At 43.3% G+C, this 25,387-nt stretch overlaps 1 protein-coding gene across 1 annotated transcript in view; it reads right to left on the reverse strand.

Annotated features, from left to right (window-relative positions):
- The window catches only part of OSTN (osteocrin), a 218,751-nt gene that overhangs the window by 69,167 nt on the left and 124,197 nt on the right, over positions 1-25,387 (reverse strand). Inside the window, exons 2-3 of the mRNA XM_069212778.1 lie at positions 9,288-9,386; positions 6,181-6,398 (exon numbers count right to left, since the gene is read on the reverse strand). Of these exons, the coding sequence (XP_069068879.1) occupies positions 6,181-6,398; positions 9,288-9,386 (317 nt within the window). The remainder of the gene's footprint in view (positions 1-6,180; positions 6,399-9,287; positions 9,387-25,387) is intronic.

Here is a 25,387-nt window from a genome sequence, read left to right on the forward strand (position 1 = left end):
GAAATGTTTATGTTACGAAAAACATGTTGGTGGACTGGAAGCATTGAAATTATAGATGTTTTGATGGTTTATGCTGGACCAGGATCCAGGAAGGACTGGAGGATTGAAGACCCTGTACAATAGATTATGTCCACATGGAGGCGGAGCTAACTGAAGGGAGGATGGATGGAATCTCACTTCATGAGGCTAAAGAGGGTAAAAGCGCCATACATTCTCAATGGAGAGTTATTGAATGTCATTTAATGGCCTCTTACTGGCACATGATTTCAGATAATCAATGACACCTATGGATTGTGTCCACAATACCTACCCCTACCAGGAAACACCAACACGCACACAAACCAACCAAGGCCTGGCAACAGTGATTTCACTGATGACTTTGATGTGGAGGTAGTATATGAGGTCATCAGTGATGTCATGTGAGATGCATCTGTGGCATCATGTGTGAGGTCATGAGCAGTGTACTGGGGAATGACTTATGGTTGTACTGCTCTCCCTAACTACAAATGTCTGTTTATTAAGTTTTATGCTAAAACTATAATATTACTTCAAACTTAGGGCACGTTTTAGAGTTTGGCAGGTGGGTTACTCTGTCACAGATGCCGTATCACAAGGGCATTAGGATATAACGGAATCGTAATACGGCGGACAGATATCCCTCACATTTGCGACAGAGTAAGCCAAGCACTGGACTCTACATCAGGCCCTTAGTTTCTAAGGGAACACTTACCTGTATATGTCAAAGGTCACACAGAAAGGGTTAAAGCACAGGGTAACATTTACTAAACACAACAATAAATGCAGTAACTTGAGCTGTGTTGCGCTGTGTTTTGTTACACTTCGGTTTTACATGCATTGAACGTGACGGCCACCAGGGGGAGCTCTGAGCTCCAGTCTCTCATGTAAAGAGTGAAAGGCTTGTTAGTGACAGTGATGGGCAGTGAACCAGGATCTGAGGATTTCTTCACCATGACTGACTTCCAGATTCTTGGGTAAGAGACTGATGAGGGTCCCCGAGACTGAAGAAGAAAGACCTCACATCCTTCCTGTAGTTCATAAAAGCGGCAAGTCTTCAAGGAGCATTTAGGGGCATATTTATACTCTGTTTGCGCCGGAATTGCGTTGTTTTTTTTTACGCAATTCCGACGCAAAACTAACTCCATATTTATACTTTGGCGTTAGACGCGTCTAGCGCCAAAGTCCATTGAGTTTGCGTCATTTTTTAGCGTGGACACCTACTTTGCGTTAATGATATGCAAGGTAGGCGTTCCCGTCTAAAAAATTGACTCCGAGGCATGTGCGCCGTATTTACACTCCCGGGCAAAATTCACGCCCGGGAGTGGGCGGGTCAAAAAAAATGACATGCGGCCGCTTTTGCGCCGTTTTTTAGCGCCTGGACAAGGCAGGCGTTAAGGGACCTGTGGGCTCGGAAGGAGCCCAGAGGTGCCCTCCCATGCCCCCAGGGACACCCCCTGTCACCCTTGCCCACCCCAGGAGGACACCCAAGGCTGGAGGGACCCATCCCAGGGACATTAAGGTAAGTTCCGGTAAGTATTTAAAAAAAAAAAAATTGTGGCATAGGGGGGCATGATTTGTGCCCCCCTACATGCCACTATGCCCAATGACCAGGCCCAGGGGACAGAAGTCCCCTGGGCCTGGCCATTGGGCAAGGGGGCATGACTCCTGTCTTTGCTAAGACAGGAGTCATTTCTATGGGGGTTGGTAGTAGAAAAAAATGGCGCAAATCGGGTTGAGGCGAAAAATTTCCCTCAGCCTGACTTGCCCCATTTTTTGGCGCCCAAGCTCCATATCCCCCTACGCCGGCGCTGCCTGGTGTACGTCGTTTTTTTCCACGCATACCAGGCAGCGCTGCCGGCTAACGCCGGCTAACGCCGGCTAACGTCATTGATTAAATACGGCGCCGCATGGTGCTTCAGAATGGCGTTAGCCGGCGCTAATTTTTTTGACGCAAAACTGCATTAGCGCAGTTTTGCGTCAAAAAGTATAAATACGGGCCTTAATATTTAAGGAGCCGCTTAGCTCCGTCTACTTCCAAACCAGCGCTGGTTGGTGGGAACACAAGAGCAAAACGATGGGTTATGGAGTCAAACATGCGAGGCAATAACCCCAGAGACGGAACGAGACAGAAATCCCAGATCTGTGCATTCATTCGTTCACAAATATATGAGAGTTTTTGTTTTTTGAAAAATCAAAACATTTTCCAGTATGAAATAGTTTTTGGGCCACTGCCAATGTTGGATCCACAAGAGACTGATTTATTTGCAGTACAACCAGAGGGGTTCAACGTTTCCAGTTAAGGACATTCTTTCTTTTTAGAGTGTTGAATTCCTCTGTGTATCTTTTTACTGTGAAAGGTTTGGGTAGTGATATACTTTTAGTGCAGAGACGATCTGTATTTTAGGCGTATGGATTACTTGCATAATTTTCTTTTGCATAATTTTATGAAATTTGTGAAAAAATATGCAAAAGTACGATGATGTGAAATGGAAAAACGCCGTTTCAAGCTGTAGTTGAGCGCACACCGCCTCCTTGTGTCCATGTTAGACATGAGGACACGTTTTGCACTAGAAAATAGCACAAAAACCAAAAGCATCACAAACTACATCCACTCGCCTTCTGGTAGATCGTGCTGTTCCCATGAGCTCACGCTAAGTTTTTGGTGCGAATGTATGTAATTACGTGGCGTTGCGTACTGGCGTAATTTAGGGAATTTCGTGTAACACATATAACACATGACCGAATTTATGGGAGATTATGCCAGCATAATGTAACTGTCCTCTGGGCCTACAAATGACGTCACTCATGACATCACACAGGGCACCGGCATTGGTACTATCCATGACAGTACTAGTAGAATGTCTGAGGTGGCCAATGGCTTCATTCATGACATCACTGAAGACGCTGTGTCTATGACATCACTCACACTGGGTGACGAGAAACGTGGATCCATGACGGGATGTGATCTCAGGCACAACAACGCAGTGTGGACCAGTTAAGATTACATTAATCCATTACTCCCAATAGTTACTGGGGTCTTGTCAGATAATTGTGTTTTACATTTACACATGAACGCTCTCTCCCAAGGCACCCCAGCCTGTGGATGCCCTCTGTGGGACTGTATCCAGGACCAGGCCCTGGCCGCAGCTGTAGGGGCCGCTCAAGAGATGCAAATATCTCAGGGGCGTGGCCTGGTCTGTAAGATTAGGGGGCGGGTTTTAGATTTCCCAATAATCACACCGGCATATGATGCTGAAATCCATTATAGGACAAGCAGAACGCAGGCGAGCGGCTTTAGGGCGGCGTAAAGGTAGAGGAATGCACCTTGGTAGGCGCACTAAGTGAGAGAAAGCACATTACTTTGTGAAATAGCCAACACTTTTCAAGTATTCCCAAACACATTGAGGGAGACAGTATGAGTGCGCTTTTCTTTGTGTGGGTGTAAAACTCCTGGTGAAATCCGACATGATACCTCACAATACTGAACTAAAAGCCCCTGTACCCGACATTTTATCACAAAATACATTTATTAGGGGGTGTAACACCCCCACGAGCTGCACCCCTTTCACTTGACCCAAATATTTCCTCTGTATCTAAAAGCAAACCTTCATCACTTAGTTATCCCATTCTAATGTAGGGGCGCGAGAAATGAAATTTCACCTGAGCATCTGGGCACCTGATGAGGTGCCTACTGTTTGGACAGAATGCTGTGGTAAGGATTGTTCAACCACTGAACGTGTTTTATCTCAAACAGGGTAGCATTTAAGACCCTCTGTCTCGTGTCTCACACTTTTGATGTTTCTGGTCCCAGAGTTTTCCAGGAAGACATGTTGTAAGTCATCTACCAACAATCCCCTTCTCTCTCTTCTGCAATTGCTTGAAAACTTGGCTCACCGAATTTTAATAGTTTCTTACCCAGTTCACCCCAGCCCTGGTAAACACATCAAGTGCTGAGGTTTCTCCCACTCCCCAGAGTCGCGCTTAAAACTGCATAACCTTTTTTCCCACAAAATATATCTAGGCCAAATTTGTGTCCTTTTCTCCCACATGTTAGTGATTCTAAAGATACAGAGGGCCTGTGGATTTCCCTGGAAGGAACCAAGAAAAAGCAAAAATTTAGAACCTTTTTGTTTTATAAAATGTGAAAAAATGCTGTGCAAAAAAGGATATATGTATATATATATATATATGTATATATATATATATACACATATACACACATACATATATATATATATATATACACACATATACACACATACATATATATATATATATATACACACACATATACACACATACATATATATATATATACACACACATATACATATATATATATATATATATATATATATATATATATATATATATATTGACTTCAGCAAATGTTTTCTGTGCAAATATCACTCTCTTTCTAGCTTTTGCGACAAGACAGTACTATCATTTTTTTTTTTTTTTAAGTTTGGAATTTTCTAAGTAATTGTTGAATTTTCCATTTTTTTGTGACTTCTACCTAACTGACGTTTGTGATGGAAACAGGTGTGAATGCCACGGGTCAACCTGGAAAGCTCTGCATTTCTGCAAAGTAAATATTTGAATTCAGCAAGGGATCATTTGTGCAGCTCACACATGGTTTGCCCAAAGAAACTTAAGCACTGAGATCAGAAGCTAATCAAAATAACTTTGAAAAATGTTTTATCTGTATTTTTTGCCCCTAAAGTCAAACGTAATATAGTGTTCTGCCCGTCAAACGTTTTTCGTTAGAAGAATATAGCGTATGTTGGTTTTTGAAACATGCCTGATAGCCTGATTTTTCATTGTGTACAGCTCATGCATCCATTCATGTTTTGAAATCTAGTAATGGATGGATATGAAGAAGACATAATGAGTTTTTTCAAAAATTTGCCTCCCATAATGAACTTAGGAAGACTTATTATTTGCACAATTCTGAATTTGGGGTTACCCATAATATCATGTGATTCTGATAGCAATTTACAAAATGAGTTCTTTCCTTCACCCTGACTGACGTTTGGAAGCAGTAAACTGAGATAAATTCAATTCATAATCACAAACTTTCTTTTATCCTGTGTTACCACACATCTCCCAATAAATGCAGAACCCCACTTGTGTGGCTGGTGCTATCCCTCAGAAAAGGAAAAGCCACAAAAACACAACAAGAAAATATCAAGATTTTGACTTTCAAATGTACCCATTCTTGCTACGTGGGTAGCTGAAGTAACTCAGGTAAGGTTTAGCTGACAATCTGGGACACCTACCAAACCCATACACATCTGAAAACTAGACATTTGTGGGGAGTCCTTGGGGGTTTATTTGTATGAATCACACTATACTTTTTACCAGGAAAGCTCTGCAAATGTCAACCTTTGGCTAAGATACCAGGCCTGGTCAAACTTTAAAAGTTTTTCCACTTTGGATGTGTTCTGTACAGTGCAGCATGCATGAACAGTTATACAAATTTGGAGAAAAGAATTTCCCCAAGTTATTGTCACGTTCAAAAAGGTGTTATTTTTTGGACAAACCCCTTCAGGCTATTGTTAGTAGTTAGGGCTTTGTGTCAAAGTCCACGGGGCTGTCGCATCGTAACGCGCATGTACTACCCATGGAAGGCCCCAGAGGAAAACTAAAGCAAATCAGCACAAAGCAGTGCTGTGTTACTCTCAGCCAACGAGCAATACAAGATTGTGCTGGAAAGTGAATTTGAAATAATCATTTTGCTCCAGTTTGTGTCATTTTTGTGATGCACACCCAGTACAAAATGTTAGTAAATCTGCCCCCCCCCCCCTGTGAGCCTGGATACCCCTTGGGATGATAACTACATAGTTTTCTTTTCTAATGGATTTAACATTTATCACATATTATATTTTAGGGCTGTTTTTGCATAGAGAAGAAACTGATGACTTTTATCCACAGCGGTAGAGAACCAGGTGAAGGTCGGTGTTTTCCTATCTCACACAATCACAATAATGAATACAAAATAAAAATGAACTCTGGACTTGAAACAAATTTAGCTTTGAAAGAAATATGTCTACATTTATAAAAAACTGATATTTCAGTACTGACACAGTGGTACCTACTACACGGATCCCAATCGAGGCAATTCTGCTGCTGACTATCACTCCTACGTTTCGGTGAACTCACCTTTGCTTGGACTTCACCTCCGTGGAGGATGCTGACAGCCGGTCCAGTGGGGTAGCGAAGCCGGGAAAGCTCCTTTTCTTCTTGGTTTCTATGACATCATTTTCAAGTGACACAAGCTCATCGAGAAGCAACAGCTTGGCTACCAGGTCAGTAGCAGCCTTCTCCTCACTGGACGCAGAGTGTGAATCTGTGCCTAAGAGAAGGGAGCGGTCCGAGGACTGCAGAAAAAGATGGTGGACACTGTGTTAGGGAGCAGCATGAGTGGACAACACATTGTGCTTCCAAATTGACCTTTGATGCATTCTTTGCAATTAACTTAATTCAATGCAAAGCAGTCGTTTGAGTAATATTGAGCTGTTGAGCATATGAACAGACATTTTGGGTCTGACTTCGACATTGGTGGAGGTGTTACTCCGTCTCAACGATCATGGAACTCCTGTACGCCGAAATCTAAATCCCATCACATCCAACGGGATTTACATTTTGGCGGACGGGATATCGACGGATTAACTCCTCGGCTAATATCTGAATCTGGCCCTTGATCAAATAAGAACAAGTCCTCTGGGCTAAATGTTGAGTCATTTAAAAATCTATGCACTGGGGAGAGAGTAAGAAGGACACTATGATGGTGGTGCTAAGGTGCCGTCTTTTGTCAGATAATCCTCATGGTTCTCTACTCCCACGTCATCTTGCTCCAGGCCGAGACTTTGGGGCTACCCAAAGGGACTACTGAGCGAGAACTAACTACTTTTATTCTTACTGTTAGATGTTGTACTGTTTGATTACTATTTTCTCAGCTCTGTTCATCTCTTTTGCAATTCAAGGATGCCACTTTTTAAATTGGAATTCTACAAGAGATGTACGAAGGACTAAACCATATAGTAAGCATTAACCTGGTGTGCCCACCAAATCTCAAACAAGATCCCCGTCAATATCTGACAACCTCCCTCCCGCCTCCTCTGCAGCAAGTGGAGACACTTGTCTTCACACTGCCTCTCTCCACAACCTCAGATCCCTGCACTGCTTGCCTTCCTCTCTAGTCTGTGAGGAATCAAGGATTGCCACTCCCCACCCTTCATCCTTCCTCCACATACAATTTTCGTTACACTTTGACCTCTGTGTAACAGTGCACCCTGGCAAACCAGGTATCATACATGCTGGAAGCACTCTTCTCAGATGATGGAAGAGAGCTTCTGCTGTTGTGTATGATTTTCGTTTCTTAAAACTTTTTATTCTCTGAAATCAGTAGAACATTTAATCATTTCCACAATATGTGTGTGTCTTTGATAAAGGCATATGTGGATAGTCCCAAATCACCACAGGTACCAAGCTCTGGTTTCCCTAGAGCCCTATCTCCCAGGACAGGTATTTAGGGTAATCCACGCCCACCGTGGCCAAGGCTTTTTTAGCCCTGTGACTCTGGTATCCCTTGAATGGGGTCGGGGAAAGTGGCCCAAATGAGGGTCATTGTCAGTCCGCAGATGCCTATCGACTGCTCAAAGCTCAGCTTTGTCCTAACCAACTCCTGTGTCTGAATTTGTTTGGGTACAGGGATTGCCTAACACTGGAATTTAGTGTTCGATGTGGGAACACAATGGGATTACCATAGTACATTCCCCTCACACACATGTTAAAGATGCCCAAATTGAGTGGGATTAACTCCAGGAAGCTTCACTCCATTGGTTAGAGTATCGCCCCAGGGATAATCTCACCCACTAGCTTGTGCAAAGCATAAATGCGCATCTTTAGGGAAGCACTTCAGAACACTCCTAGATCTAAGGAGGATCAGAAGAGGACTGAACCTGCTGTCTGCACCATGAGAGGAGCCCTGACGGATCTCACCTTTCCTCTTTCTCTTGTACCCAGGACAAAGAAGTGGACGCCAGAGGTCAGAAGGCTGACCTCATGTTATAGCTACAGGGACACAACATCTACAAGAGACCACTTCCTTCAACTGCCCAGCTGACCAGTGGCAACTTGGCCTGGACTGGTCCCTCCTGTTGGCCTCTGCCTGCCACTGTGTGAGTCTTTAAGTACCTGCCCCTGAAGTCCTGGGGGGTTTAGTAGAGTACTCCTCTGCAGAAGTGGGACTTCAAGGACTAAAGTCAGAGGTAAAGTCTTTGACCAGGGTGAACCTGGTTTGTGTATCATGGTCAGTGGCAGATTGTGCCTAGCTCCCCTTCCACCATGATTATTGACTTTCATTGGCATGTTGTGCTTCTTAATGCTATTTTTACTTAAAACCTTAAAAATTCATATCTCTAGTTCTTCTTATTGGATGTTTTCCATTTTGGTGTAATTTTGCGTATTAAATTTCAATCTCTTTGTTCAAATTTGATTTTTTTTTTTATTGTGTTGCATTTTGGCTTTATTCCTGTTTGGATACTTCATAAATTCTTTACACATTGCCTCTAAGCCTGCTCTGTGCCATAGCTATCCGGGGTTTAAGCTCGGATTTTTTTAGTGGCTTTAGTGGGTCACCTTGACAAGGAGTGTGATTATAACTTGAAAGGTACTTTCCACCTTCAACTGCTAATCCAGTTTCTGACCCTTACATGTGACAGTTGAAAGCACAAGGGTTTTCTTGAGATACACTTAGCACAGTTCAGGCATTGTCCGAGCTGTACAGGCCTCTATGAGGCACCAGCCTATCCGAAGCTCTTCTGATCTGTCTACAAACAGGGCCTCTGAAAAATATCATTTACAGATGAGCCTTTTACTGCACAAATAGAACAGTAGTGTTAATAAAATATAGTGTTTCTGTGCTTCCGTGTAAAAAAAAAACAGTTGCTATTTGAATAGGATCTGCGGAAGGCATAAGATGTTTCATAACAATCTTGTGTATGTCAGACAGCACTGGGACCCATTTCATATCAAAGTGTGTTAAAATATCAAAATAGGTAATGTCACAAAAGCTCTTCAAACTGTGCCTTCAGTTTTCCATTGTGTGCCACATAGTTTAATATTATTTGCCACATAACTTTCCAGCGTTGAGTCATAATTTTGCTAGCCATGCCACGTAATTTGGTCCGTCAGTGCTACATATTTCCAGTGGGCATATTTATCAGTGAGTAGGTTGAGTTCAATGATCCTAAGTGTGGACTCACCTCAGGTGCTGCACCTGCCAGGAGAAGCCTGCCGGCATTCCATTGGATCAAGGCCACAGCCAGGAGGAAGTGAACGCACAGAAACCGCGTCACCAGCATCTGCAAACAAACACAGAGGTTACAAGCGTGAGAGTGTGCAACACACACGTGGGGGGGGGGAGGAAAGCGCACGTGCTGTGCTCTCAGAAGAAATTACAGCTTTCAGTGTTGTGTAATTGGAAGCACACACGTGCAAAGATTTTCAGAAGGGTGGCAAAGGCATGGCCTGTTACTCTCGTGGCATACCTATTCCATCGACATCCGGGCAGCTCTTTCCTCCATTTTGGGCCCTAGCCCATTAACCTCTTCCTACCCCAGGTGCGAAGCTCTCAAGGTTTACTATCTCCATGCCTGAGTAGCTCATCCAGTTCAAGTTTTTAAATTGCCTTTAATCTGCTGATTTTCTAATGATATCAACAGGACTACATGTCCCAGAATTCAAAGCAAAAACCTGTACTGGGTAAACTACTCACACTGTAAAACTCGAGTGTTCTGTGGGCAGGTCGTTGGACCAGCAGGAGCTGTGACGCCCACTTCCGGTGGAGCTGGCTAAAGGCAGCTCACAGGTTTCTCATTCTTTGCGCTGCTCAGAAGGTGTGGGCCGGCTTCAAGGATGAATGAATGAATGAAGGATGAAACACGCAAGGCATCAAGAAAAAGAGGTGCAGGTGTCACTACAGAAGCACTGTCTAGACCAGTAGTTCTTAATCTTAAGGTGGGCTCCACAATTCTTACTCAGGGGTCCACAACCTTTAAAAAACTGAATAGTAGCTGATAAGTAAATTATATATATGTATATATAAAAACAAAAAAAAACTCCATTGAAAGTTATAAAACCCCCGTAAATGTGAAGGAATTTGAAATTGGAGGCTGAAAATGAAGTTGGCATCCTTATCTTAATCTGCTCAATCAGTGTAAGTTCAGCAAACAACCTGAGCACTGATATGCGCTGACCAAAAGAGAGCATGAATTTTATGCAATAGGAGCACAAGCATTGGCAAAGCCAATAGGTCTTGCCTACGCAAGAGCTATTGGCCTTGCCAATGTGTATTATCCATTTTGTTCACCAGAGTGGCAGCTGTTTGGCATGACTAAAACTGAGTGACATAGAGGAGAAAGATGTGGAGTGTCATAGAGTGGAATGGTTAAGAGTGGAATAGAGTGGAGTGTCAGAGAGTGTTGTGTATTGGACTGGCAAAGTGTGGAGTCGCACAGAGTGGCATACACTGGCATGGCATAGAGTAGAGTGGGCTGGTGTATAGTGCATTGGTGTAGAGTATTGCAGAGTTTAGTGGCATAGAGTGCAGTGGCATTAAATTCAGCCGTGTGCAATGCAACATCGTAGAATGCAGTGAGGTAGATTACAGTGGTGCAGAGTAGAGTTGTGCAGAGTAGACTGGTGCAGCGTAGATTGGTGCGAATTGGCACAGATCAGAGTAGTGCAGAGTGCAATGGTGAAGAGTAGAGTAGACTGGCATAGAGTGAAAAGGCAAAGAGTGCAGAGCAGAGTCAAGTGGCATTGATTGCAGCGGTATTAAATTCAGCGGTGTGCAATGCAGCATCATAGAATGAGGTGGTGTAGATTAGAATGATGCATAGCAGAGTAGAGTTGTGCAGAGTAAATCGGTGCAAAGTAGAGTGCCACAGAATGGCACAGAGCAGAGTGGTGCAGTGGTGCAGAGTGGAGTAGACTGGCATAGAGTGCAGTGGCGAAAAGTGCAGAGTAGAGTCTAGTGGCAGAGAGTGCAGTGGCATGGAGCAGTGCAGAGTAGAATAGCACAGAGTGGTGCAGAGTAGAATATAGTGCCACAGGGTGCAGTGGCATAGAGTGCAATGGCGTACAGTGGAGTAGTGTAGAGGAGAGTGACAAAGAGTTCAGTGGCGAAGAGTGCAGAGTAGAGTCTAGTGGCACAGAGTGCAGTGGCATGGAGCAGTGCAGAGTCGAATAGCACAGAGTGGTGCAGAGTAGAATATAGTGCCACAGAGTACAGTGGCATAGAGTGCAATGGCGTACAGTGGAGTAGTGTAGAGGAGAGTGTCATAGAGTTCAGTGGCGAAGAGTGCAGAGTAGAGTCTAGTGGCACAGAGTAGTGCAGAGTAGAATAGCACAGAGTGGTGCAGAGTAGAATATAGTGCCATCGAGTGCAGTTGCATAGAGTGCAATGGCGTACAGTGGAGTAGTGTAGAGGAGAGTGACATAGAGTTCAGTGGCGGAGTGTGCAGTTTTCCAGCTTAGAGTTTTAGAGTGTCATGGTGTAGAGTGGAGTAGAATGGTGTAGAGGGCACTGGCATAATTTACAGTGATGCAGAGTAGACTACTGTAGCATAGAGTGTCGTGACAGTGCAGTTATGTAGAGTGCAGTGGTTAGGAGCAGAGTGGCATAGAGTGCAGTGGCACAGAGTAGGGTGGCATAGAGTAGATTGATTCAGCGTGCAGTGAAGTGGCGCAGAGTGTCTTGGTACAGGACAGGATGATGTTGCATAGAGTGGCATAGAGTGTAATGGCATAGAGTAAAGTGGTGTAGAGTGCTGTGGTATAGAGTGCAGTTGTGGAGAGCAGATTAGAGTGGAGTACAGTGGATTGGCGTAGAGTTGAGTGTTACAGACTAAAGTGCATTGGAGTAGATTGCAGTGTTGCAGAGTGGCCTAAAGTACAGTGGCATAGAGTTGAGTTGTGCAGAGTAGATTGGTGTGACCTAAACTGGAGTGGTGTACAGTGCAGTGATGATCAATGCAGTGGTGTAGAGTAGAGTGGCAAAGAGTGCATTGGTGTAGAGTAGAGTGGTACAGGATAGAGTAGAGCGTACCTTGAAGTGGCGTAGAGTGTGGTGCCGTAGAGTGGAGTGGTGCAGAGTGCAGATCATGGAGTGGTGTAAAGTGGAGTGGTGCAGTGTTGAGTGCAGTGGTATGGAGTGGTGCAGAGCAGAGGAGAGTGGAGTATTTATGGTGTGGTAGCACACTGTCATTACAGACAACACATTCTCATTTGAAATGACCATTACATTTGCACTGACATACAAATTTATTAATACAACTATACAGTGCTCAGACGAAAATGAGTGGAAATTGCATCACCAAGTGTAATGATTTGTTTTGATCATATTAAAGTATTTGTTTCCCACAAATTTCAGAAATAACAAATATGTGCTTCATTTGTACGTTCATAATTCTGATATATTCTGAAATACTTTCACATTTCTTTTAAATATTGTATTGTGCTAGGGAAAAAAAACTCTTTCCTACCCCCAGTATAAAGCACCATTGTCACATAAATTCTCTCACGTTGAAATCAGTGAAATAAAAGTAAACAAGCGCCCTTGGAAGACAGCTCCTGACATTTGACCTTAGTCTTTTAGTGCACAGAAAATGTGACTTAATAAGAGTAAGACTTAAATGCCTGTTAAAAGAAAGTGAGTTCATGGAAGAATAGAGAAAACACAGTTTAGTCAACGGGAAGGATCGACTGAACCTGGCGAGCCTAAAGCAAATAAAGCTAGCAAATGGAAAGCCAGAAATTGTGAATTTCAAACCATAAAGACAATGGCAGTCATCAAGTGGAATGCATTCCTAGGTCAACTTTCCAAAAGTGCCCAAGATGTCTTTAGCAAAGCAGACAGCTGTGCTGTCTGGGAAGCTGTGACTTAAAAAGAAATGCTATCTGCAGTAACCAGAGATGGATATAAAAAAAATATTATCTAATGGAAAAAAAGTGTAAACAATAGAAGCAAAGAAAGCAAACATTAAAATATTGGGGTACATTGGCTCATAGGCAATGTCAGAGAATGGGGGCCATGGGAAAGTAAAAAGTCTTGGAAAAAGAGCAGCAACGTTTCAAAAATATGCACAATTCCAAGGACTGTTTACAAATTCCACTGCCATGTTGAAACAAGGGATTCACAAAAGTAATTGGGGTATTCCTAATTAATAGCAAGGGTAGAAGAGGAGATTTTATTAGCCACCAATCGACTTGGATTTTTTGTAAAGCATTGGTTGGAGAGGGTGTGGTACGTCCAGGGCACAACCTTGAGGGCTGCCCCTTCTCCAAGATATTGTGAGCTAACAAAATGTGTTTAAGCATCAATCTTTAGTCACGTGGAGCTCCTACTGGAAGCAAATGAAGTGAAGTTGACAGCTAAGATGAAAGTATAAAATAGATACTCTGTAGAAAACATGTTTTTGAGGACCTGTTGTTTGTCAATGACTAACAACATTAGTGTTGTATACTTGAGGGTCCATCATGCGTGCATAAAAGCACTAGTACACTAGTCTACAAATGGGCTGGTGGTAAATATGCTTGACAAAACATCAGCAGGACAAGAGCTAAACATGGAATATTCTGTACTGTGCAGTGGAAAGGCTCATTTCCTCTTACTAGTATTGGACACATATCAGTTCTTCTCGTATTCAAAAGGTGATTGATCATGTCACCGAGTCATCATTGAGTATACGAAGCTTCACAGGGATAAAAACAAACAATGACGTTGCACTACAATTGCAGTTGCATTCTGTTGAGATGTCTAAGATGGGGGATTTTAGAAATACACGTGTTCTTTTTTCCTAAAAGAATGATCACACAACAAGACAGTGGACATGGAGGAAATGCCTAAAATTGTACACCCCAAAAAATACCTCAACAAACCTCCCACAGATTGATGAATCACAGATGGTTTTAAACCTCAATTTTATCAGGACAGTGTCCCCAAGATAAGGCCCCCATCAACATATTAAAATACAGACAAAGACAGATTGAATATTTGAGTTATAACTCAGTAATAGAAAGTCTAAGGATTTGTTACAAAACTTCAAGAGTACAGTACTGACATCAGAAATGCAAATGCATGAAATGAATGCCATGAAGGTTCTCACAATATGGCATTCCATAATAATGTGCAACAGAGGAAAACATTTAAGTTCCTAATAAGCAGGAAAATCACTATAGAAGAAGACAGCATCCCAATTACCATCAAAAAATATTCTTGCTCAGCCCCAGAATCAGAGGTTTATATATAATTCCCTTACATAGAAAATGATTAGCTTTGCCGAATCATCATTGTGCGAGCAAAAGAATGTCATTCTCCACCAATCAGAGCACAGCTTTATAAAACACCATATTGGCTTAACATCCAAGCAGTATCCCCCTACATGAATAGAGATTCTGTCCACGCTATGCCTAATGTTATCCAGAGACAGCAGGACAAACTAGTTGCAAAAACATCAGAGAACTATTATGAATAAATGGGGTACCGTGAGTTAGCATAAGATCCTTGGGAAAAAAAACATTTCTGTGTACTGATGGAACGTTTTCATCAAGAACAGTAAGAACAACATCAAAGGAAATAAACAAAACTGACTGCTTGACTGTGTGCCTCAGAATTAATGAGCAGTGTACATGCAGAAGGAGATATCCATTTTGAACAAGATGTCTACGCCTAAACTGAGGCTTAGTTACAAAGTGTGAGAAAAACAAATGTCTATAGTTCATAGAAAATTTGTTTCATGTGCAGTAGTATCACATGAGTGTGTGTGTGTATATGTAAAAGTGAGTCTAAATCCACCTTGTGGACATTTTTAATAATGAAGAAAAATATGAACTGTACAAAATCTTTATCAAGACTAGTCTTGGACATCTGTATGTTTTCAAAGTGAAAAGCATTCTCAAAAGTTGTGGTGATTACAAACAAATATTGAAATTAGTGCTCTATTGGTGTATCTAATATTCTGACACCTGGGATCCAAAGATCTGTCCATATCAACATGTATTCATGAATTGGAGATCTGTCCTTTGCAGCTAATCCTGAGAGAGCTGGATCAATATCCAATACCTCTACTGCAACAACACTGGTCTTTAAACCTTAGTATCCGGCAACCCTGGTCAGAATTCAAGATTCTCAGATGTCAACAGGTTATCCTAAATTCAGGTGTGGTTTATGGGTTTTTTGACATTTCTCTCCTGCACTCAGAAAAAGCAAAACAATGGAAATTTCTCAGGTTGAACAATACCAAATAACACCAAAAGATGTTGATTACCAGTTTCAGGATACGACTGAAATCACACAACTATATTCATAGTAATTCATTACGCCCCAAAAATTATAAGGCTCAAATGGAATATGCACTGGAACCCTAGTTACAGGGACTTCTTTGTAAGATTGTTTTAGTAGAAGCAGCAGGGTGTAGCATGGATCCAGCTCCAAAGGACAACAAAGCACTTTACAGAGAAAACTGTGTTGTCTTGACAGAAAAAAGAATGTGTGGGGACCTGTTAAGACTCAAGAAATCATAGCATGAAGGAGGAGTGAAAAGCCACTAGGACGTTACTGAATCGCATACAGTAAGGTTCAGGGTTTTTTCATGCACACATATAGTCTTACACAGTCCCACGCGTATCTTCAAGAGGGAATAGTTTTGTTCAGTCACTTCATTTTGGTCAAGTCATGAGGCCGCAATTTAATCAAACTATCATTGTTAAAAAGAAAGCAATTTAGCCCCCAGGCCACATTTTCCAGTCTCCAAATGACACATCCCCTATACTATGTGCTGGATTTCCATCGCAACAGTGCAGGGCTCCATCATGATCCCAGATCACCATCATAGAGGTACTGGTCCATGCCCAAGACCAGGGTTATAAGTTGCCAGCCTCACGTCTTTCCTCACCTTATAGTTGCTGGAGTTAACCTAGCCGGTGAGCTCGTCCACTGCTCTGGTTGTGCTGTTCGAAAGCTGGAGAATGATGGGGTTCGCACACATACTCCAAGAGCTCTGGCCCCACCTGCAACTGATGGCCAACATCCTTCTCCTGCACCTGCTCCTAAATGTGATTCATGTCGGGGGACCAGCCTCGACAAACCTTTGGTGGCAGGAGAGCTGTGGGTCCCTCTCTGAGGGACTCCTGTGAAGCTCTGGGTTCAGCACCACCTTCTCCTGCTCATCCCAGCCTGAGAGCAGCCAAAACTTCACAACTTCGGGCAGCGATTCACTGTGACTGCCAGGGGTGTTGCTGCAGTGCTGGGGGCTGAGCACGGGCAGAGGCAAAGCACTGTGGCAACAAGACCATTTCTGCATTTGGGCCCCAAAGATAGTCGCACTGCAGGAGTAAGTGTTCTCGGGTCACCCAGGACCAACGCTTGGCCTAAACAAACTTGCTTACAACATCTGAGGACCCTATCACTGCGCACTGCACACTACGCAGGGGATGGGCTTTGTCACAGCTGCTGCCATGCTAGAATCAGGCATATTAACACAAGTTACCAATGTATGGGGAGAGGTCCTTGGAGGAGGAACTGCACCCATAAACATCCTGAAAGGCATATGCCATGTTGTCCAACTTCAGTGTGGAAGATGCTCATGATAAGAATTCCCTGCACTGTACTAGGAGCCAACTTGGGGCCACACACACAATTTACTTTGTGTTTTCCTTTTTAAACATGGCACTGATATGATTATTTATCACTCACATCGCCATCTTTGGAGAGGAGTAAGTAAACAAGGGAAGAGTTGTAGATGTGAAGATATATAGGCTTAGAAATACCAGGTTTCTGTCAAATCTGTAAAGTCCCTGGTATCTTTAAAACAAGGCTTGAAGTTCTGTTCTTTGCATCAAAGCAGTAAATTAGTACAGTTTGTTTGCAATAGAAAATGCACAATGATTGCATCTGACATGAAGGCAAACAAAAGACTAATGTAACAACATCTATCGTCTTCTTCCTGTCTCTCCATATATATCTGATAAGCGTTCCTATTCCATGCAAATAGTATTAACTTCAAAGTTGCAGCACTAACTTCTAAAATAAATGGAAGCAGCTGCAGACCTGAAGCTGAACTCTCACCCACAGTGTAATACAAGCAGGAAAAAAATAGTCCCCCAGAGGAACAGATAAATAACCAAGAGTAAAGATACAGTGCCTGGTCCCTGCTCCGTGGGAGGAAATACAAGACAAAAAGAAGGCACAAAGACGAAGGACTGACCATTAACTAGCAATGATTTTTAAGGGGCACTGAAACCAAAAAATGAAAAGCAGTGGGCGGGCACTAAGCCCACTGAGAAGTATTTGATAAAGTTTATACAACAGGTCTTTGAAGCTTGACTTAAAAAAAAGACAAAGTGTTATGTTAGAGTCTAGCGCAGTGGTTGTAAATCTTTTGACTTCTGTGGACCACCATTTAATCATTACTGGAATGTGGGGACCCCCACTGAATCATTATTGGACCCCAGACTTACAATTTCAATGATTTGAACCACAAAATAATACACAGAAATATTGAAACACTCATCCATCAAACAAATTTGCAATGATTAAATATTCTATTTAATTCACAAACTATTATAAAAAAAAATCTTCATTTTAATGAGAAGGTTGGTGGTTGTCTAAATTAAATTGTGGTCTTTCATTGTCCACACATATTCTGTTTGATGCAATTGTACTTTTCCCACAAATCAGTCTGAGGATGCCAACATCACTTCTAGGTTCTAATTTTAAATTCCCTCACAGTTACAGAATGTTTTAAAATTTTCAGTTTTACGTTTGGCTTCTATAGTTATATATGCTTCACTAGTCTGTTAATATTATTTCATTTTGTAAGCAGTTACAGACCCCCTCAGTAGGTTTTGTGGATCCCCAGGGGACCCTGGACCACAGGCTAAGTACCTCTGGTCTAGCATATTTTGTTATCTTTTAGAAATAAAACACAAATTTAAATGGCTTCAACCTTCCCATTAAAATTATATATTTGTATTGTGTAAATTAAATCAAATATTTCATAATTTGTGTATTAGTTGTATGTATATATTTTTCTGTATTTTGTGTATCGTTTTGAGGTTGAAATTGTAGAATCTGCTTAGGCAGGGGGTCCCTGTCTTTCTGTAATAATTCAGTTAGTGTCCATAGATTTATAAAGGCTAGGAACCGCTGGTGTAGCCCTTTGTATCTGTGTATACCTGGTCCTCGGCTCTCTCCACGCATCACAGTTGAGCCTTCCTGGAGATTTACTATTTCTTTGAATTCTGTTTTTAATTGTCAACACTGATCTGTGCCCACATAAGTTCTGTATGGAATGAAGCGTAGCCAGTGTGTCATGGGCCCCAGTGCAAGGATGGGTCTGGCCCCCTGGCAGCTATTTGAACTGTGAAATTGAGCAATAATCAGGGTTCAGAGAGCTCCTTAGGACTCGGGCCCTGGTGTCACTGCCCGTGCTGCACCAATGGAAGCTATGCCTCTGTCAGTCATGATGAGTATTCAGTTTCAGACCGTTCAGCTCCTTAGGGGCAGTTCAGAAGAGCGGGGGCAAGAGTCATCAAGGAAAGAGGGAGGGAGAAAAAGTACAGCGGGTGAAGGGAGGGAACGGAGAGGTAGGAGGTATAGTAAAGAACTGCTAAAAGCTCAAAGACGGCTACCTGACAGGCATCTCAGAGTGGAACTCGGATAAAGACGACAAAGCTGTACAGAGCCACACCACTGTCAGCAAGGTGCTCTACAAAGACCAATGCAATGAAACGTGCCGGGACAGAGTGTTGATCTGCAGGATTCTTGAGCCAGAAGTGGGTTCTGGGCCGCCCCTACATATGGTCCTGTCTGTGTCCCTGTGCAGTGCGTCCACAGCGGGACACCAGAAGTATATGCCTCAATGTATGGACAACATAATTCCTTTTGTGTGAGTGGTGTTTGACAGGGAACAGTTCAAAGTCAAATACGGCCCTTTCGTCACCTCCTTATGGTGAGGTTGTTCAACTCAGAGTTGCCCTGTCCGGAAGCCCGCCCAAGAAGGACGAACCCCCACTGAGCTCTGTGATCTTTCAACCATCAGCCCTCCAGGTCTCGCCAATGAACCACAGCTTTGCCACAAGAGACCGGATCACATTACTTGGCTCCTTAACCCAGTCTGGATCGGGTGCTATTAATTGGCGTAAGCAATGACAATGAGAAGCGTTGTACCCAGTGTATGCACCAACTTGCCTGTGCAGGGGATAGTGTTGCAGTGTTAGAGAGACTGGCAGCTTCATCCATTGGTTCGTCATTCATTGCCGGCAGTGGATTTCGGGTAACTTCAAATCATTGGTTCATCGTTCATTACTGGCAGTGGACTTCTGGCAGCTCTAAACCATTGGTTCATTGTTCATTGGCAGCAGTGAGCTTCTGGCACGTTTAAACCATTGGTTCATGTTTCATTGCCGGCAGTGGACTTCTGCAAGCTTTATACCATTGGTTCATCGTTCATTGGTGGCAGTGGACTTCTGGCAGCTTTATACCATTGGTTCATCGTTCATTGGTGGCAGTGGACTTCTGGCAGCTTTATACCATTGGTTCATCGTTCATTGGTGGCAGTGGACTTCTGCAAGCTTTATACCATTGGTTCATCGTTCATTGGTGGCAGTGGACTTCTGGCAGCTTTATACCATTGGTTCATCGTTCATTGGTGGCAGTGTGCTTCTGGAAGCTTTATACCATTGGTTCATCGTTCATTGGTGGCAATGGACTTCTGGCAGCTTTATACCATTGGTTCATCGTTCATTGGTGGCAGTGGACTTCTGGCAGCTTTCTACCATTGGTTCATCATTCATTGGTGGCAGTGGACTTCTGGCAGCTTTATACCATTGGTTCATCGTTCATTGGTGGCAGTGGACTTCTGGCAGCTTTATACCATTGGTTCATCGTTCATTGGTGGCAGTGGACTTCTGGCAGCTTTCTACCATTGGTTCATCATTCATTGGTGGCAGTGGACTTCTGGCAGCTTTATACCATTGGTTCATCGTTCATTGGTGGCAGTGGACTTCTGGCAGCTTTCTACCATTGGTTCATCGTTCATTGGTGGCAGTGGACTTCTGGCAGCTTTATACCATTGGTTCATCGTTCATTGGTGGCAATGGACTTCTGGCAGCTTTCTACCATTGGTTCATCTTTCATTGGTGGCAGTGGACTTCTGGCAGCTTTATACCATTGGTTCATCGTTCATTGGTGGCAGTGGACTTCTGGCAGCTTTATACCATTGGTTCATCGTTCATTGGTGGCAGTGGACTTCTGGCAGCTTTATACCATTGGTTCATCGTTCATTGGTGAAAGTGGACTTCTGGCAGCTTTCTACCATTGGTTCATCGTTCATTGGTGGCAGTGGACTTCTGGCAGCTTTATACCATTGGTTCATCGTTCATTGGTGGCAGTGGACTTCTGGCAGCTTTATACCATTGGTTCATCGTTCATTGGTGGCAATGGACTTCTGGCAGCTTTCTACCATTGGTTCATCGTTCATTGGTGGCAGTGGACTTCTGGCAGCTTTATACCATTGGTTCATCGTTCATTGGTGGCAGTGGACTTCTGGCAGCTTTCTACCATTGGTTCATCGTTCATTGGTGGCAGTGGACTTCTGGCAGCTTTCTACCATTGGTTCATCGTTCATTGGTGGCAGTGGACTTCTGGCAGCTTTCTACCATTGGTTCATCGTTCATTGGTGAAAGTGGACTTCTGGCAGCTTTCTACCATTGGTTCATCGTTCATTGGTGGCAGTGGACTTCTGGCAGCTTTATACCATTGGTTCATCGTTCATTGGTGGCAGTGGACTTCTGGCAGCTTTATACCATTGGTTCATCGTTCATTGGTGAAAGTGGACTTCTGGCAGCTTTCTACCATTGGTTCATCGTTCATTGGTGGCAGTGGACTTCTGGCAGCTTTATACCATTGGTTCATCGTTCATTGGTGGCAGTGGACTTCTGGCAGCTTTATACCATTGGTTCATCGTTCATTGGTGAAAGTGGACTTCTGGCAGCTTTCTACCATTGGTTCATCGTTCATTGGTGGCAGTGGACTTCTGGCAGCTTTATACCATTGGTTCATCGTTCATTGGTGGCAGTGGACTTCTGGCAGCTTTATACCATTGGTTCATCGTTCATTGGTGGCAGTGGACTTCTGGCAGCTTTATACCATTGGTTCATCGTTCATTGGTGGCAGTGGACTTCTGGCAGCTTTATACCATTGGTTCATCGTTCATTGCCGGCAGTGGATTTCTGGCAGCTTTATACCATTGGTTCATCGTTCATTGGTGGCAGTGGACTTCTGCAAGCTTTATACCATTGGTTCATCGTTCATTGGTGGCAGTGGACTTCTGGCAGCTTTCTACCATTGGTTCATCGTTCATTGGTGGCAGTGGATTTCTGCAAGCTTTATACCATTGGTTCATCGTTCATTGGTGGCAGTGGACTTCTGCAAGCTTTATACCATTGGTTCATCGTTCATTGGTGGCAGTGGATTTCTGCAAGCTTTATACCATTGGTTCATCGTTCATTGGTGGCAGTGGACTTCTGGCAGCTTTATACCATTGGTTCATCGTTCATTGGTGGCAGTGGACTTCTGGCAGCTTTATACCATTGGTTCATCGTTCATTGGTGGCAATGGACTTCTGGCAGCTTTATACCATTGGTTCATCGTTCATTGGTGGCAGTGGATTTCTGCAAGCTTTATACCATTGGTTCATCGTTCATTGGTGGCAGTGGACTTCTGGCAGCTTTCTACCATTGGTTCATCGTTCATTGGTGGCAGTGGACTTCTGGCAGCTTTATACCATTGGTTCATCGTTCATTGGTGAAAGTGGACTTCTGGCAGCTTTCTACCATTGGTTCATCGTTCATTGGTGGCAGTGGACTTCTGGCAGCTTTATACCATTGGTTCATCGTTCATTGGTGGCAGTGGACTTCTGGCAGCTTTATACCATTGGTTCATCGTTCATTGGTGGCAGTGGACTTCTGGCAGCTTTCTACCATTGGTTCATCGTTCATTGGTGGCAGTGGACTTCTGGCAGCTTTATACCATTGGTTCATCGTTCATTGGTGGCAGTGGACTTCTGGCAGCTTTCTACCATTGGTTCATCGTTCATTGGTGGCAGTGGACTTCTGGCAGCTTTCTACCATTGGTTCATCGTTCATTGCCGGCAGTGGATTTCTGGCAGCTTTATACCATTGGTTCATCGTTCATTAGCGGCAGTGTGCTTCTGGCAGCTTTATACCATTGGTTCATGTTTCATTGCCGGCAGTGAACTTCTGGCAGCTTTAAACTATTGTTTCATCGTTCATTGGCGGCAGTGGTTTTCTGGGAGTTTTAAACCATTGGTTCATCGTTCATTGCCGGCAGTGGATTTCTGGCAGCTTTATACAATTGGTTCATCTTTCATTGACGGCAGTGAACTTCTGGCAGCTTTAAACCATTGGTTCATGTTTCATTGCCGGCAGTGGACTTCTGGGAGCTTTAAACCATTGGTTCATCGTTCATTGCTGGCAGTGGACATCTGGGAGCTTTAAACCATTGGTTCATCGTTCATTGCCGGCAGTGGACTTCTGGCAGCTTTAAACTATTGTTTCATCGTTCATTGGCGGCAGTGGTTTTCTGGGAGTTTTAAACCATTGGTTCATCGTTCATTGTCGGCAGTGGATTTCTGGCAGCTTTATACAATTGGTTCATCTTTCATTGACGGCAGTGAACTTCTGGCAGCTTTAAACCATTGGTTCATGTTTCATTGCCGGCAGTGGACTTCTGGGAGCTTTAAACCATTGGTTCATCGTTCATTGCTGGCAGTGGACATCTGGGAGCTTTAAACCATTGGTTCATCATTCACCGCTCCCAGGACTTGTCTGAATGTATAGCTGGAGTACAGACCCTTTTCTTTTCTGCCACAGAAGGGTGAGGAGTCTGACAGAAGTACCCCAGTGATGCAAAAAACGGCCCCAACTTCCAAAAAGAATACTTTATAGTAATTGTCAAAATTACAAAATGTGTTTTCTGATCTTAATCTTTCTTTGTAAAATGGATTGTGCTACGCATAGAAAGTGATGTATTCTCAGATCTGAAAAAGAAAAAAAAAAAAAGAAAGAAAGAAAAGTGGGCTGCTGCTTATCCCCTGCACTGCGAATGATTACGTTGTCTGTGTAGTATAGCGTTGCTTAAAGGTAACGTCTCGTCGATTATTCACTGACAGTTCTAAAAAAACACAAGCAGTCTTCATCAAGCAAAGGAACATTCTAGAACAACCTGTTATGGCTATTTTGGTGATTGCTCAGACTGGAAACAGAGAACGCTTGTTTTCTCCACAGTGAATGGCTCTCTAAGATCAATCATTGTTCGGGCCTCTGACTCACTGACCCCCTGTCTCAGCAAGACCTGTGGTGCAGGCATCAGCTATGACAAGCATTTTCAATTAAACGGGTCTTGCATTTGCTTGAGTTAGAGCTATTAGCGTTGTAAAGAAAAATTGTGCTGCATGGAAAATAAAGAAATAAAATAATACGGACCCCAGGCTGAAAACATCAAGCCTCGTATGTTTTCAGTAGTTTACCGGTGCTGTGTAGGTGGGCTAAACACCGGAAAAGGCATGACGTGTATGCATGCCTTTCACAAACGAAAGCAAGCGGATTTTAAAAGGCAAGCCCACGAACCAACGTAAGTGACTGACGTGGCATGGGCGTGGTTTGAAGCCCAAAGAGAGATTTCAGAATGGACGCAGCGCTTTGCGCTAGCCCATAAAAAGCATGTGAAGCAGAGGAGTTTGCAGAAGGACCTGATATACTTGTCATGCTTCCGAAGCCACTAGGTTCCATTCCTGTCGTACTTACAGACTAAAAGTACAATCTCTGGTCCACACAACCTGGCAGAAGGGTAAACCTACAGTATCACCATCCTGCTCTAGACGGCTTTGGGAGTGAGCAGCAATGGTGTACAGCTGCAAGAAGGCATGGCTCAGCGAGAGCTAGGGCAGATAGCCATTGTGTGTTTACTTATCTACCAGTGGTTAATTGTTTGCACAAGATTGACAGAGCTCTGTGTGTCTCAGGATTTTCTGTGAGTTTGTGGCCCTGCACAGCCAGGGTGTGCCAAGATAGAAATCATCTCCTAAGGGTGTTCCATTGATCTACCTTCTACACGTGCATCTTTAGGGTAGAATTAGCCAAGCAGGCATCTAGAAGTGGGCAATACAGTGTACAATAGCTGCAACAGGCAACATTAGTGCAATTTTAGTGCAATACACGCAGGGATATTAAAGGCAACAACAAATGAGTGATCCCTTCTCGAGCTCCATCCCCTGGTGACAATTTTTAAATAAGAGGAGCAGGATGTGCTGCCCCCTCCCTAAGCCTCTTTGAGACCCCGGGGACCCCAACCCCCAGGGCCACTAATGTAATAAGTGGAGGAATCAATCATTTATTATTTTACCACGCAGCACCCCATAATGCATTTTAATAAAATATAGTTTCATACTTGAGATACCTCTAGAATACTCAGGGGCAGCATCAAACCGTTTTCAGTGCTGTGTGGGGTTGGCTGTAGGGCGTGCAGCAACCTCCCAGGACCATTAAAGAAAAACAGTAAGGAGCATATTTACAAGAAATTACGCATCATTGTGTTGCAGCAACAATCTGTCGAAAATACTTATGATGCGCAGAAATCCATTACGATGCATTGGATGCACCATATTTACAAGCGTAAGGACCCAAGGTACGTCAGAAATTCTGATGCATTTGTGAGAGCTTTGCTGTAACGGATTAGCCTCAAAAGTGGCACATCACTGACACTGGCCTCAGAACTGATGCAACTTCAGTGATGCACTAAAATTAAGAGGTGCTCCTTCAGTTTTAAATTATGCTAGTAGCCTAATGCTTTATAGCCAATATAGAAGAATGTAAAATTGTGGAATATCAGATTCTCCACATTTACATTCCTCCTGGATGGAAGAACATCTATGTGTCACAATACAGTCGGCATAGTGTACTTCTGTGTTTGTACCGACCTGAGTATGTATGACATTGTGAGTAATAGTGTAATGTAAGTGAATACAAGTATACATTGGAATGTTATGTGGCAATGCATGTTTTACCTACATGTTCCCCTTTGATGTATGCAGGCCGGAGACTTGGTGGCTTCTTCCTCCATGAAGAATTCACAATCCTGGCCTTTCCCTTACAAAATGTGCACAATGTCACTATGTCACATTGCCTTACTACAGAGGATGACGGAGTCATATGTGCCCTGGTCCCAGTTTGGTCAAGAGATTCTACAACATGATTGTCACACGTGTAGACCCACTACTAG

Source organism: Pleurodeles waltl, chromosome 11, assembly GCF_031143425.1.
Source record: "Pleurodeles waltl isolate 20211129_DDA chromosome 11, aPleWal1.hap1.20221129, whole genome shotgun sequence".
Classification (NCBI taxonomy): domain Eukaryota; kingdom Metazoa; phylum Chordata; class Amphibia; order Caudata; family Salamandridae; genus Pleurodeles; species Pleurodeles waltl.